Source organism: Osmerus mordax (genome assembly GCF_038355195.1).
Source record: "Osmerus mordax isolate fOsmMor3 chromosome 18 unlocalized genomic scaffold, fOsmMor3.pri SUPER_18_unloc_2, whole genome shotgun sequence".
NCBI classification, from domain to species: domain Eukaryota; kingdom Metazoa; phylum Chordata; class Actinopteri; order Osmeriformes; family Osmeridae; genus Osmerus; species Osmerus mordax.
In genome coordinates, this window is record NW_027120388.1 from 41,676 (window position 1) to 57,915 (window position 16,240).

A 16,240-nucleotide genomic window follows, 5' to 3' on the forward strand; every position below is an offset into this window, starting at 1 on the left:
ATATCACTGTTGTTCCTCTCTTTCTGTCTCCCCCTCGCACTCCCCTCTCCTCCTTCCCTTCCTCCCTCGCTCCCTCCGCCACTTTATCAACCAGCTTGTTGCTAGTAATTATTTACTAGACAATGCCCTCTCTCTGAGACACACACACACACTCTCTCTCTCTCTCTCTCTTTCTCCTCCAGCTCGTGTTGCCAGATACTCTATGCCCCTATTAGCCTACTTTCGTAAATCTGATTGACATCTCTTTCCTCCCACCTCCAACTGACACAGAGGAGATCCGATTGGCCACCGGGGGGGGGCAGATGGAGTGGTACGATTGGACGTCAACGCGGAGGGTGGGATCTTATTGGCTGTGAGCCCGTCTGATCAGACACAGCTGTGGCACCCTAACAATGCCCTCACTGTGGGTACAGCTGGCAGCGGCGCCACCCGCATACGCACACATTTTCAAATCCACATTCTGTCACTTGAGACAAGGCTGTGATAACAATACGGATCTGCGAGCCCCCGTCTCCGCTCCCCCCCCTAAGCTGCGACCCCCCCTCTCTTCCTCTCCCTGTTCCCCTCCTCCCCCCCCGCGCTCCGGCTCTTGCCTCGGGAGCGCCATCTTTCCTCTCCTCCGCCTCTCCCTCGTTCCATCCATCCAGACCTCTAATAACAGGGTAGAGTAACAGACTGCAACATGGGCCAGGGTTACTGCAGCGACCCAGACCCGGCGGTGGGGGGGGGGAGGGGGAGACAGAGGGAGAGACGAATGGAGGGAGGGCGACACGGGGGAAGGAGGGGGAGAGGGAGGGAGGGAGAAACAGGAGGAGAGGAGAAGACAGCTTGTTGGCAGAGCAGACCGCTCATTTGCCCTGGTACTAATGCTACCTGATCTCATCATGAAAAGCAATGGCGCAATACACAGAGAGAGACAGAGAGAGACAGAGACAGTCAGAGAGAGACAGAGAGAGACAGAGAGAGTCAGAGAGAGTCAGAGAGAGACAGAGAGAGACAGAGAGAGACAGAGAGAGACAGAGAGAGACAGAGAGAGTCAGGGAGACGGAGAGAGAAAGAGAGAAACCAAGACAGACGGTGAGAGAGAGAGAGAGAGAGGAAGGGGATCATCTGTAACATCCCCCCGCCTCACGATGACACCATCTCCTCCACATCTGTCAGGGTGCACATGCATTACATGGTTATGTAAACCCCCCCCTCTCCCCTCCCCCTTTAAGACCCCCAGTCATACCAGTGACAGACTGGGTCTGGGGCAGCAGATGGACGGAGCTTGTGGCCAGTTCGAGGCCTTTCCCCCACACCCCGCCCCCTGGGCCATCTCCAGCAGGAAGTGACACGTTCACCCAGAACGTTCTCAGCCTGGGTAGAGCAACTCTCCACAGCTGACTAGTCCCAGTTCAGGGATCAACAGAAAATACAATTCGATGTGTGTAGACCTCTTCACAAGCCACTGTCGCAGAGGGCTTCACATACGTCTAGAGAACACCACACAACCAACCAACAGATAAAACCTACGACGGGTAATAACTGACAAGGTTATATGGGTGAGGAAACTGGACTGTGGACAGAAAGACAGATGAAGAAAGGGAGTGAGAGAGATAAGGGGAGGTGAGAGTGAGAGAGATAAGGGGAGGTGAGAGTGAGAGAGATAAGGGCAGGTGAGAGTGAGAGAGTTAAGGGGAGGTGAGAGTGAGAGAGTTAAAGGGAGGTGAGAGTGAGAGAATTAAAGGGAGGTGAGAGTGAGAGAGATAAGGGGAGGTGAGAGTGAGAGAGATAATGGCAGGTGAGAGTGAGAGAGATAAGGGCAGGTGAGAGTGAGAGAGATAAGGGCAGGTGAGAGTGAGAGAGTTAAGGGGAGGTGACAGTGAGAGAGATAAGGGGAGGTGAGAGTGAGAGAGTTAAGGGGCAGGTGAGAGTGAGAGAGATAAGGGCAGGTGAGAGTGAGAGAGATAAGGGCAGGTGAGAGGTCAGGTGTGAGAGAGATTGATGATGCCAACGACGAAAAAGAGAAAACAGCGCCCTCGTTTGTCTCGCCCAATCCGGGGCCTGTCGACACCCAGGAGACAGACAACAGGATGTACGTGGCGATGATGAAGGCAGCTGAGAGGAGTGAGGAACGAAACCACAGAACCGCGAAAACAAGGTGTGTGTGTGTGTGTGCATGCGAAAGCAGAGACTTCTCCTTACCTGCTATCTGACTCGACACATCTCCTTTTGGCTCTTTCGGGAGGGAACAATCTGGAGAGAGAGAGAAAGAGAGACAGAGGGAACCAAAGACAGAAAAAGGACAGAAAAAGGAAACTAGTTATTACTTCCTCCTCCTGTATGGCTCTCTGGAGCAGACATTGTGTGTTCCGGCCTAGCAAAGCATTCTGGTCCAACATGACTGGACCACAAGCAGGGAACACTGTACTACCACCTTTAGCTGCAGCAAGCCTATGTGCGCTCATGACTAGCCCGGTCTATGAGGCTATCCCATGATGTTAGGCTAATTTGGCTAGGTTTCTCATACGGCGTCGGGTACAATATTCCCATTGACACTAAAGAGGACGTCGGTGCTCCTGGGCGGACTCAAAACGTTCCCGGAGATCATCTGCTGTCAACAAGTCAACAAGCCTGGTTGACTCAGTAGCACATGCTCCTGGTGACACACACGCTTCCTGTTTACCAAGTGACCTCACAGCTGAGCAGTGGGTGACTGGATAGAATGGTGGGCTATGACACAGACGCAGATGCCCACACACACAGCGCACACACACGGACAAACACATACAGACGACAACAACAACAACAGTGGGCACCTCTGAGTAATGGTATGCGCCTCACGTGCATGTTCTCCCATACACACACACACACAGTCATGGAATTTCTCCTTGGCGACAATTGCTAAGGGGTTCCCACAGAGAAAAAGTCTTGAAGATTCTCGATGAAATCGGAGGAGGGGGAGAGGGGACAGAGGGGGAGAGGTAGAAAGAGAGAAAGATCGATAAAGACAGAGGGGCAGAGGTGGAAAGGAGAGAGATAGATATATAAAGACAAAGTGGGGGAGAGGGAAACAGAGTGGGGAGACCAAACAGAAACATATTTGACATACTTGCAATACCATGGGGCTGCCTCTGTACGACAGTGTAGGGAGACCCAGATTTACATTTACATTTAGTCATTTAGCAGACGCTCTTATCCAGAGCGACTTACAGTGAGTACAGGGACATTCCCCCTGAAGCAAGCAGGGTGAAGTGGCCTTGCCCAAGGACACAACGTCATTTGGCACGTCTGGGAATCGAACTGGCAACCTTCAGATTACTAGCCCGACTCCCTCATCGCTCAGCCATCTGACTCCTAACGGAGTTGATGCAGATGTTATCACTACGCCGACACTACCTGATGGGAGCTCATGGCTGACGTTACAACTCGACAGCCAACAGAGCTGTGAACACACAAGAACCGGCTAGGCGCAAACACACACACAAACCCTAAAACTCATATACTTTATGCCTCCTGCCTGCCCCCCCCCCTCCAAACAAACAAACACACACCTCACCCTCAGTAAACAGGAGTCCTTCTGTATAAGGATGCAGACTTCTCTCTCCCTCCATCTTGCTCTCCCTTCACCTTCCTCTAACTCTTTCATGATCCCTCGCTCCGTCTCGCCTCCTCAGCCTCTCTCTTCCCCTCCCCCTCCTTCTCCCCCTCCATCTCTTCCTCTCCCCTCCTCTGTCTCTACATGAGCACAAGACCACCCTACATGAGGGGCCCTGTTTCCCCCCTGAACCTTCTCGGCAGTCACACTCATCGTTTGAGTCACACACACACAGGCCCTCAACTTAACATGCCTATTGTCTTCCTCACACACACACACACACATTTGTAACATGTCACACAGGCCTAGAATACTTGAGTCATTTGAACACTCATCTCCGGGTGGCCCATTAGAATCCCATCACCTGGACGAGCAGTCCCGAGAAAGTTCCGGAGCTGCCTCCACTCTCTCGCTGTCCCCCCTCAAGACTCTCTTCCTCTCGTTCTGGTTTGCCATGAACTCGTGTCACAGATACAAGCAGTGCGAGGGAGGGAGAGAGAGAAAGAGGGAGCGAGAGGAGAGGAGGGACAGAGTGAGACAGCACTTTCAGACACAGGAGACCAAGAGAGAAAGAGCACAATGGTCTTACAGGACCTGTCCCAGTTTGGCCTGCCTGTTTTTCCCGGTCCCTTTCTCCGTTCTCTCTCTCCCACTTCTCTCTCTTTGTCTCTCTCTCCTTTTAAAATAGGAGCAGGAACAGATGTTCTCGCCCCTATCCATTAGACATGACGGTCGGCAGCTCAATCGATCGTTATTTATCGTTAGGACGATCTGCATCCGCATGATCCAGTGCTTGGTGGGGAGAAAACTGAAGAGTAACCAGGGCCTTCATCTCATTAGCCCTCTTCTTTTGAGGCCTTCCCTCTCCCTCCCTTTCTCTTTCCGTCTGCAATGTTTCCCTACCTCCTTAGTGAAGGGGTGTGTGTGTGTGGGGGGGTGTGTGTGTGTGTGTGTGTGGGGGGGGTTCTCTTATCTCTCAGAAGAAACATAAAACCATCCAACAGCTCACAGTTGTTTTGTTTATGGATATATTACTGCAATGAGTGAAGAGATTTTGTCTCCCCCAGCTACGCCAAGCTCACCTCTCACCCCGCTTCCACGCGCCTGCTTCCCCTCTCCGTTTTATCCCACCCTCCCTCCCTCTTTCCCAGCCAGTCAGGCCTAATAGCTGGGGCCCAAATTCTCCCCAAGCCCACACCAATTAGCGATCACGCCAGAGAAATTACTGTGCACGGGCAGAGCAGGGAGAGAGCAAGACGGAGGGAGGGAAAATGGGACAAGCCTCTTTTTAAACGCATGGAGGGGCGAGCGAGCATGGTGTGTGTTTGTGTGTGTCTGTCTGTCTGTCACACCGATTGCGTGCCGGTGGCTACTACTGACATCCCTGAATATTGCATGCAAAGTTAGCCTTGGTTCTGGGAAGAGCTTCACTGACAGACGCAGCCTCAGTGAAAGCAGACACATCTACTTTCCCTGACAAAGGAACACTTGACACGACATAGCTGCATGCTTAGTCTGTATGTAGCACTTCCCCGGGATCAAGTCGGGCTTGTGTGACCACGCCTGAAGGTGTGAGGTGACCACTGGACATTTTGTGGAGAGAGAGAGATAGAGAAAGACAGAAAAAGATGGAGGAGAAAAAACCCTCCTGTTATACTGAATCCCATCAGTCTCTCCTTCTCTCCTAGACCACTAATTAGACAGCAGTCTTGGTGGTTTAGCTCACCTGGGCACTGGTACAGTCCATCTAAGCAGGCCAGTATCAGGGCTACAGGAACTAGCTCTGAAGACACTCCCTTTCAGCCTTTATCAGCTGGCCCATATCCTTATCAGAGTTCTGGCTGGCTGGTGACTCACGACCAAGCCAAAGTGTTGTATGTGTGTGTGAAAGACACCATAAAGATCCTGTAAACGAGGTGTGTACACTCTAACCCCACTCCTGAACAGTGACCATGTCTGCCGGGACAGCGGTGTTACCATGGCAACAGGCGAACAGCGGCCCAGCCTCTTGGATAGAGCAGCGTTCAAGAGACACATCCCCTCTTTGAACACTCATTTGAACACTGACGTTTCGCATCACCTCCTCTCCATTTCATTCTGTCTGATGAGCTTTATTGGCATGAAACAAAGGCATGTTTATTCCCAAAGCATCAGTCAGAAACACACACCCCCCAACACACATACAGTTACAACGGTGCATTTACTTGCACCGTCTAACATTTTGCAGCATAACTCATTAACACACACACAATCACACACAGTTATCCTAGTTAGATTAGAACAGGTCAGTGTGAAATCCAATGAAATCCCACCGCTAAAAACAGCTAATGCGGTTAGTCACCATACACGTTTATCAACAAACCGCTTTCCCGCTTCTCTCTCTCAACATAATGCTATTAGTGTTAGCATAACCACATAAAAGCACATCACACCATATTTGGTCCTGACCTTACTTTCTTCTCCTCTTGTAATGCTGTTTCTCTTCCCTCTCCCTCGGAGTCTGCCTGTGTCTCTATGTCAGCTTCTCTCTTTCTCCGTTTCAGCCAGCCTGTCTCTCTCTCTCTCTGTCAGCCTGCCTCTCTCTCTCTCTGTCAGCCTGCCTCTCTCTCTCTGTCAGCCTGCCTCTCTCTCTCTGTCAGCCTGCCTCTCTCTGTCAGCCTGTCTCTCTCTCTCTCTCTGTCAGCCTGCCTCTCTCTCTCTCTGTCAGCCTGCCTCTCTCTCTCTGTCAGCCTGCCTCTCTCTCTCTCTCTCTCTCTCTCTGTCAGCCTGCCTCTCTCTCTCTCTCTGTCAGCCTGTCTCCCTCTCTCTCTCTGTCAGCCTGTCTCTCTCTCTCTGTCAGCCTGTCTCTCTCCCTCTCTGGCTGAGGGAAAGTGCCCTATGTTGAAGGGGAGAACTCATCCTTGTGGATGCTTTAAGTTAGACATTTGTTCTTCCTTTCTTTACGAGTTGATTCACTAGTGTCTTTGGTTTTGTTTTGACTTTGTTTTTATGTCTTGCTGGGCTCTGTGGCTGATGTTTTATGGAGCATAGTGTAATGTCCAGCCCACCATTAAGGGACCAATAAAGGTGGGTTAAAACTCTAACTCTCTCTCTCTGTCAGCCTGTCTCTCTCTCTGTCAGCCTGTCTCTCTCTCTCTCTCTCTGTCAGCCTGCCTCTCTCTCTCTCTGTCAGCCTGTCTCTCTCTCTCTCTCACTCTGCCAGCCTGTCTCTCTCTTTCTCTCTCTGTCTGTCTGTCTGTCTGTCTGTCTGTCTGTCTGTCTCTCACTGGGCAAGATCACGGGGCTACTCAACCCTCTTCTCCTTCATTGCATCAAAAGATCTCCATCCTCTCCTTCCTTCAGCTCCTCCACCCCTCACATCTGTCTCCATCTAAAGAATGGCTCTCCTTATACCCCTCTCTCTACCTGAAGACGGAAAAAAAAGAAAAGAGAAAGGGGGAGCGAGAAACGGAGGATGGAAGGAAGAGAGGAAGAGACAGGAGATGGAGGGAGAGAGGGGGGGGGGAGAGTACTTGCAGACTGGGGAGGAGATGGACAGAATGACCTTCGACCTCCATCAAACAGACAAGGAAAGACACGGGAAAAGGAGAAGAAAAACACACAACAGAGAAGGAGGGGCTGTGTGCATGTGGTGTGTGTGTGCGTGTCTCTGTGTGTGTGAGAGAAGAGCACTGACTGTAGGGTGAACCCCCTGTGCTAACCACATGATGTCTGAGTGCCAGATAGATTTAGCCTGAGCCTCTCCAAATCCAAGACTAAACACACACTCACTCTCTCTCTCTCTTTCTCAACCTTTAGTCCACTAGAAAAGGCATATTAGAGTAGGATCCAAGGGACAGCTATCGCCTCCAGCTCTGGGCTAAACTGTGGTTCTGGACAGGCCCTGTAGATGTAGTGTGCTTCCAGGTTAATATACCCTTAACGCAACAGTATGTTTGGGGGTATGGGGGCGATTCCAGTAACTATCGTCTCATCAGATGTGTACTGGCATGCTATAGCCTGGCAGTGTGCTTGCATGCTATGCGCCTTTTACGGACGACTTGAACAAATTGAATTCCAGCCAACATGCGTCCTCCCTCTGAAGCCTCGAGCCTGCTCTCTCGGTGGTTGTGAATTGGCAGGTCTTCCAGAGGAAGCCTATGTTGAGGGGGGCCTGTATCAGTCATCTCCATCTAGGGATCAATAGCCATTAGTGTGACCTGGCCTAGCCGGCCTGCAGACAGACATGCACACCACCGGCCACGCAGTCTGGCTCAATGGGCCTGAGTCAGAACTCTGGCTCTGGATTGGGTTACACGCACGCACACACACACACACACGCACACACACACACACGTTGGGAGGGGAGGAGAGACCATTTAGACAGAAAGGAAGTCTGGCCAAGCCAACTCTAGAGCTGGACGCCATGTTGTTGCCTTGCAGCATTCCATTCATCCATTCATGAGTATCTTTGGATCGCAGGTCCTCCCCTCTGACGGTTTGTTTTCCTGACTGTCATTGGTCCACGCTGAACTGAGACCACCAACATGGCGGTCGGGGAAATGTTTAATGATGGCTGGATGTCATAGTTGGTGTTTTCGGATTGAAGCCACAGTGGCCAAATCTGCTCACCACGCTAGGCAGATTACCTACAACACAATTGCCAAATTCTTTTCACAAACAAAAAAAAAATACAAAAAAAGACGAGATGAAGAGAACACTGTGATTTTCTGGGACTGTGACCAATGTCTGTCATAAGTGAGGCCCAGGCCTATGTTTACTGTGTTAGCTTGTAAATGTGAGGATGAACAAGTCACTACAGAGCTCTCCATTCCTGTGTTAGGCCCGACAGAGAAGTAGAGAGAGAGAGAGAGAGAGGGGGGGGGGGGGGCAGAGGAAGACAGACCAGTGTGAGGTGAAGACAGAGCCAGAGAAAAAGAAAAAAAAAAGATGAAAAGGAGAGAGAAAAGCATAGCTGTGGCTAAAAACAATCCGAACTGAGCGTGTTTTAACACGATAGGGAGCTCAGCTGGGAGGAAGTCAACAGGACAAAAAGAGAAGGGGCTCAATTATCACTAGTGTACGACTCCACTTACCTCGAGTACTCCTGCCTGCTGTTGTAGGAACAACATACTACACATAGACCTCTAGCAGCAAACTCTTAGCATAGCATCCATCTTGACTGGTTCTCCACTGTGGTAATGCTTGTGTCACTGCGGTTTATTTCTGTGGTGGCGCAGACCTGAGACAGGGGACTGAATGAGGCCCGGGTCTGCTCTGATCATTCATATCGTGATTGAACTGCCCTTGTCAATCACAGTTCTGTCACACACCATGACAACAGGGCATCCATCCTCTTTCCAGACTCTCGGGGGGGGGGGGGGGGGGGGGGGGCAACAATGCAGCAACATCCCCTAATAGTCCAGCACCAGTACTCATACTTCAAACCAACTCATTAGAAAATATCCAATGTGGAACTATGCTATGACCGTTAAAGAAAATGGACAAGTATGAGCCCATTATGTTTTATATGCTTTGGTATGGCTACTTAACAGTTTTAGTGGTTGAGGTCCATAGATTGTGACTTGAGAGCTTCCGCAGAAGGAGATACGCAGAAGTAGGCCATCACAGATGACCTGGCCTCGGCAGCAGAAATAATGCGGATGTAGCACTTCCCCCCGGGTTATCATCTCGACTGAGGCCCACAGGCTAGGCCAGTGGAGATGAAGCAGGAGGGGGGATCTCTAGAGAAGCTTTCTTTCCCCAATACCTCTCCTTTCTCTACCCTGAAGTGAAGTATCTTGGTAATCCTGACCCTGCCCAGTGTCAGGATGCTCAACTAACGTTACCAAATCAACTCATCTTTTCCTGACTGCTGCTAGGCTAACATTTAAACGATTTGATAAATCAACTGATTTATCAAAAGTTGTTTATGTTTCAATGCTAAATAATCTATCAAGTTATAATGAACTGAATGACCTCTTCCTAACTGCTATTCGGAATATTATGGATGAATGGTTGCAATTAGGCTAGATATGCAAAGTAAAATGTAAGCATTTCTTTCTACCAGTCCATGCACTATGCCTTGATGGAGGGAGCACGTAATTCTCACACGAAAGCCAACTAGAGGGCCAATATCGTTGCATGGAAAATGCAGTAAAACATAAATCACTTAATGTGTCGATGGTATATTAATAAATGTATATTTTAGCACCACTATCTTGGCACTGCTCAGCATAATGCACCGAATATTTCGTGTAAAACATACCATTGGACCACATTAGCTTGCGAAAAAGCACACTACTAGCTATTAATGCTAAAGCAATCCTGTGATGTGCACACCCAGGCAGCGATGCATGCCACGACATGGTATTATTTACATAGTAGGCTATGCTTTTTTGGCTACCAATTACTACCCATAAATGCAATTCGAGACACTGATCAAATCATATTTGTTCCATGAATGTTAACTAAGCATGCAACCTGACAGTGGGAAGAAGACTGAACTAACACGATTTTCGTTATTTAGCACTAGCTTGCTGGCTTGGTAGTCCATTCTGGATGGCTAAATCGTTTCTCCTCGTTTGGGTAGCTGATGCTGCCCCGCGGCGCATCCCCAAGAATCACATAAGAATTGACGTTCAAATTAGCTATCTTTGTGGACTTTATACTATGTCTTTTCCAACGAAATAATACGTATTTACCATTCAGAATACCTAACAAGGGTACTACAATGTGCAAACTGGAAAATTACGACACTGGCTCAGACTTGATCAAAACCAAGTCGTGTGGAGATAAAAGAAGGTTAATAGCTCAATAACTGCTATTCGATTGAGTCCAACCAACCTCGTAATCCGAGTTGGTCATGTGACGACTCATCACCCATTGCAAACCAAAACGAACGCCTTACTCCCTAGTCTTTAGCGTGCGCTAGCTAACTCGGTTGTGGTAACATTGCAAGTTTATCTGTCGTTTATAAATGATGAGCAGTTATTTTACAGAATATGCCGATCGATGGTAGACACGCTAATAGTCCGTATATAGATTCAAAGGAATGGTTTTGAGTGTTAAATACAGCCATGCATTGTGGCTAACAAGTGCTAGCTTCCAGATTTATGGTTGGCTACCAAGCGTCGTGATTGCTAGACTTAAAATGACTAGCTAGCTAATGCTAAATAGCAGAGCTAGCTAGTTACAGATTGACTGTCTTGGTAATAAATGCTCGATGGTTTACACCTCACCATTATTTTCGCATAATAACCCACTGACTTATTTGAGATCCATTGTCATGTGCCACCAACACTGACGACAGTAGTCAAAATGTTTAGATAGGGAAAAAATATTCCCCACCCTGCTATATGGTTGGAGAGACTGCCAGTATGGAACAATGTCCCTCACGTTGCCTGACGGGAGCGGCTCTCTTTACACTGCTCCGTCCGATAGTACCCTCTTGTTTTTGGGCTTACCAGTCTTAAAGAACGCCGTTATGTCGGCAGCGTCCTTTGACGGGTCCTCCGCTCCTTCCCCAGAGCTCATGGTTGCCAACCTGGAATGGGAGCCAAATTCCCAATGTAGATCTGTATTCCTCTCAGTGTGTCAGGACGACCAATATTTGTTCTGTCCAAATAAAATCGTCAGCAAAGACACACGAACGGATAGAATCTCTCCTACATGTAAGAGCCATCAGCAAACCTCCATCTTGGGTAATACAAATGAACAGCCGGCCGCCGGTGCTTCCTCCGAGAGGAACCGAAAGGAGAGTAGCTGTAGACGGGAGGGGGCAGTGGGGCACGGGAGGGGCTGGGTCGCCGTTCGGTGAATCTCCGTAAACGTTCGGAAACGAGTATCCTAGGTAATCATGAAATGACAAACACGGCGAAGACAGTTAGCCTAAGTGTATGGGTCCGACAATTGGAGTTAATTTGGATTGAGAAAAAACACATCAGAATGTGTAATTCTTATGTTCAGAATCAGCTATATATCTATTCATGGATAGGGCTAACAACAATCTAGCCTTCTAATCATCATATAATCCTTACATTAAGCAGAGGCTATTTGTGACACATCATAATTGACTTTAACCACTAAAGGTGAGCAACATTTTTTACAAAAAACTGTAAGTAATAACTGGTCCTCAAACGATGTTTATTATTCTACATCAGGGAAAAGCTATTTAACCGTGTCTATTTTACACTAAATTTATTCAGGATGACAAAACATATTTGGTCAATAGTGAGACCATAGAGAAGTTTTGGAAATTAGTCTTTGAGTTCTCCGAGGAATAGGCTATAATTTTGAGTAGCCCGCATGTGACTGTGAATTTAATTGGCTTTATAGTGCCCTCTATAGGACTATATTAGAATTGAATGGCGACAAAACGTTCATTATGAATTAACAAAGATTTGTTGAGTCACTTGTTCAATGTCATTTGCTCACAGATACACAACAGCAAACTGTAGCATGTGAATGGCTCATTTTTAACATCGGAAATCTCCATTATTTTGAATGTGTGTGTATACTGTAAGTAGCTGACTGATGTCTGCCTTGGGGGTTGATTATTCTCGTTGGAAGCCAGGATAGATCCTAACGCCAGGGTCATTTTGGTAATAAAAACTGGATTCTCTCTCTCTCTCTCTCTCTCTCTCTCTCTCTCTCTCTCTCTCTCTCTCTCTCTCTCTCTCTCTCTCTCTCTCTCTCTCTCTCTCTCTCTCTCTCTCTCTCCCTCTCTCTCTCTCTGGCCAACTTGGAGTTGTCCCAAAACTAGAACCTAAGTGGTGATTTAATTAATTTGTAGATTGGTTGGTGGCATTATAATGGGCATTATAAATGGAACTCAAAATGCAAATTTGACCTTTTAGTGTAATAGATTAATCATGAAGGTTTGATCTTAGTCTATTATCCCCTTTGCATATTTGCTGTCAAAATGTCATCAGTTTGATCACTTAATTTCTGTTCTAGGAAATGTTGTAGCAGCATGTACCTATAATTCTTGCCATTTATCATAAAGGATGTACAGTATATTACATTCAAAATGTAAACACTAAATTAGAAAAAGACCAAACATATTTAGCTAATGAATAAGGAATTGATTATAACCAATACCAGTCTTACTGGGTTATGGCATCCAATCAATGAGAGAAAGTCAAACCTTGCCATTCTTCATCCACCATATATCTTGTCATGTTGATTGTGACCGACTGTCAACAACAATCACCTTTGCCACAATTCAACAGATGTTTTTGTTAGCAAGAACAAGCTACTGGACAGTAAAACAGCCCTAAAGGTCTACAGGATAATAGCCAGCAGAGGGCAGTCTAACCACAGCTAGAACAACCTTCTTCCAGACTAGCACCTTCTCATTCAATCACTGTTTTGAAATATTATAAACATCTGCTGTAATGCAGGTCAAAGTTGATGGTACAACAACGGAATGTGTTTTTATAATATCTCTTTGTCCTTGTCTCTCTGTTATGTGCAATCCTCTGCTCTCTTGCTCTCTCTGTTCACCATGTCACACCAAATACATTGATGGTCTTGACAGCAGAGGACTGGATGACCTGCATGCACCCCCAGGTATCTCATCCCCACAGAGACTAACCAAATATCAATACCTAACTCTCAAATGTCAGCCTCTTAACTGAATTAGGCCTACCACTGGCTTCAAGATTACCAACAATAAACCTTCAAACAAATGAAAGCAAACAGTTTCTGCTTCTCTCACTTTGTCTCCCTCACCCTCTTTACTTTAACCATTTCATCCTATTCCATCTAAAGTTTGTCTTCATCTCTCTTTCCATCTTGTGTATGTGCTGTGCTTCACAAACTTCTAGGCTAGGTTGAGCTCAAGATCACTTGTGTCTGGGCTGAATGTTCTGCTGTTATGGTCTCAAGGGGTTTAGTTGCATGGAAGTTCATCTTTGTTCCATTGCCAGTTCTTTATTCACAAACAAAAAAGGATAGACGTGTCCTTTAAAATACAATATAGCTGCCTTATGGACTGTCCTTCCCACACCAATGGGAATTTTTCTCTGTCTCTCAATACCAAAGGTCTGCATTATACTGTGCTTCTGGCATGCACACAGCTCAGCGTGGGGTGTTTTTTATAGGCCTTTCTCCTGCTGTTCCTCTGTAATTATGTGGTGGCAGAAAAAAAGAAAAAACAGCAGGTGATGAAGGGAGGGAGAGAATGGAGGGGGGCATGAACACGCACGCAGACACACGCACACATACGCACACACACACACACACACACGGTTGTCTCAGTCCCACCAGCGGCCCACTGAAAAGAGAGTGACAACGTGGGTAATAGTATCGATGTAGCTCTGGGAAATCTATGCTATCCTTGAGAGCCTGGCCATGGGAACAGCGACACAACTAATGATTCTTCAGAGGGTTTGAAAACATGACTGTGATAGTATGGACAGCTCAGCTTGCACCCATAGGCCCAGCATGTGTGTGTGTGTGTGTGTGTGTGTGTGTGTGTGTGTGTGTGTGTGTGTGTGTGTGTGTGTGTGTGTGTGTGTGTGTGTGTGTGAGAGAGAGAGAGAGAGATAGAAAGTATACAATGCACCTGCATTCAATTGTGATCTCTGGCATTTCATTGTCCTCCTGCTTGTTCATTTTTTGTATAGGCCTGGACACCTCTGAAAGATAATGGAGTGGATGAGAGGGTTGGATTGGGCAGATGAGTCACTACAAAGGCTTACAATTTAAATCATTCACACAGCTCAGGAACAGCGGAAGAGGACTAGTGCAATCAAAGTGGAGTTGTCAACACAGACATATCTGGGAAAAGCAATCAGAGAGAATATGTATGGGAGCACCCTCTCCATTAGTCTGTTTAATGCAGTGTTGCCCACTAAAGTGATTAGGGCTAAAGGAGAGTATCTGAAGGTCACGGGTGTTATTCGAGCAAATGAGTGACCGACATAAACATGGTTTCCAGAAACGGTTTCAAAGATTCTCAATAAGTTTCTCAACAAGTTTCTCAATAAGAAAGTTTACAGTCATGTCATGAATGCGGTAGCAGGTCTAACACAGCTGCTTTCGTATCATAGCAACCACAGACGCCACAGTTAGTTCTATTTCCACACATTAGTGCTAGAGCTAGCTACTGCTGTCAACCTAATTAATCATTAACCGTTTATTTGACAAAATGGATGTTTTCCAAGAGGCAAAAACAAAACCCATTTCGATTGTATCCGTTTATAGTTACATTCCATCAAGAAGAGCAGAGTCAAAAGAAACAACCTACTTTAATTGTGAATCCAAGGTACAGTATGCAGTATTCGATATTGCGTAACTAGCTAGTTCTAGCTAGCTAGACTACAGTAGCGGATGTGATAGAAAATCCATTAGGCCTATTCAAACCTTAGTTTCTACGTGTCTATGTGTCTTAATTTAAGATCGTGATTAAATTCGTGTACAACCACTATAAGTAGACCCTTCTACAGTACAATCTGTTTACACACAGTCACAGACCCAAGAGATCACTGCGTACGACTGCTTGTACCGGCGGGCTGAGGGCTATGATAACAAACTGCACCGGGACGACAGACAACACTTCAAAGGCAGAGGGTTGGACTTTTACAGTGAGGTATTACAGTAGTATAAAGTATACAGAATGACGAATTGGCCATAACCTCCGTGCAGGTTTGCATGACCTTTATTGTAGTTCAGGTGAAGGCACTTGCTTTACAATTATTCAAACTGTATTCGTTATTGGCAGACTATGGCCCAGTTCCTAGACATGGATTAAGCCTGGTCCTTAAATAAGAGCAAAATTCTAAGATCTCCATTGAAAAGGTTTATAGTCGAGGACTGGGCTTAATCCATGTCGGGGAAACTTGGTGTATGTGTTTTAGAAGATCTTACTGTGCCCTGAGCAAAACATCAACAAAATCTTTCAAGTTAACGAACAACATCATGCAATACACATCAGCCTTAGCTTGTGTGAGGAGGATCAGTACTTCAGGAGCAGACAGGTGAGTAGGTGCATACCATGGCTGTGGGAGTTAACAGCTGTAACTAGCAGATGGATGTCAGTGTTTGCCAATGGGGATTGTTAACACTAATTCAGGTGGACTCCTTGCCTGACGACTGGAAGTAGGCTAAGCCAGTGTAATTATACTTGTCAGGAGGGGACTAGCTAAAAGTGAGTTTCTGGGTCACTGAAAGGGAAGAAGGGAGATAAACAAGTAGGCACATGCGTAGCTCGAGTTTTAATTACAGGTAATTGTTACCTCTGCCAGGGTAATGCTGGGGTGAATGACAGCTCATAACTGTGAACGGGGGGTGGGGGGGTGGGTGGGATTCATCTTGATTAAATCCCGACCGTATATGAAATTGAAGACATCTATATATTCTCAGGTTTAAAGATCTAAAAAAAGAAAGTGTTCATCTGGGATGGGTTCTGACAGAAATGGAAGGATATTATCCATGCCCCCCCTCCCTCATCTTCTTCCCCTCCTCTCTCTCTCTGTCTCGCTGTTTGGCTCTCAGGAATCCACCAGACCAGCGCCGGTGCGCTCTTCCTCAGAGTACGGACGGCGTTTGCCCCCTTCCCTCTACAAACCATGCAGACAATATGCCCGTGGGGAACTCATACGAGCAGAATTCTTCAGGAAAAATGGGATCTCTCGATCAGTGGAGGAGGGTTATGGATCAGTTGTACCCGTTTAA

At 47.0% G+C, this 16,240-nt stretch overlaps 2 protein-coding genes across 2 annotated transcripts in view; one reads left to right on the forward strand and one right to left on the reverse strand.

Moving 5' to 3' along the window:
* LOC136938866 (triple functional domain protein-like) overlaps positions 1-1,318 on the reverse strand; it is a 27,997-nt gene extending 26,679 nt beyond the window's left edge. Inside the window, 1 exon segment of the mRNA XM_067231775.1 lies at positions 1,232-1,318. Within this exon segment, the coding sequence (XP_067087876.1) occupies positions 1,232-1,318 (87 nt within the window).
* Positions 1,319-14,714: 13,396 nt separating this feature from the next.
* Positions 14,715-16,240, forward strand: cfap90 (cilia and flagella associated protein 90). Its single transcript, XM_067231772.1, has 3 exons — positions 14,715-14,831; positions 15,039-15,155; positions 16,061-16,240. The coding sequence occupies exons 1-3, from the start codon at positions 14,715-14,717 to the stop codon at positions 16,238-16,240; spliced, it is 414 nt and encodes a 137-aa protein (XP_067087873.1).

Excerpts from the sequence above, each read along its gene's own strand:
- cfap90 (XM_067231772.1), top strand. The coding sequence starts at position 14,715 with ATGGATGTTTTCCAAGAGGCAAAAACAAAACCCATTTCGATTGTATCC. Across the intron at positions 14,832-15,038 it reads ACTTTAATTGTGAATCCAAG|ACCCAAGAGATCACTGCGTA; the intron begins GTACAGTATGCA and ends ACACAGTCACAG. Across the intron at positions 15,156-16,060 it reads GGTTGGACTTTTACAGTGAG|GAATCCACCAGACCAGCGCC; the intron begins GTATTACAGTAG and ends TTTGGCTCTCAG.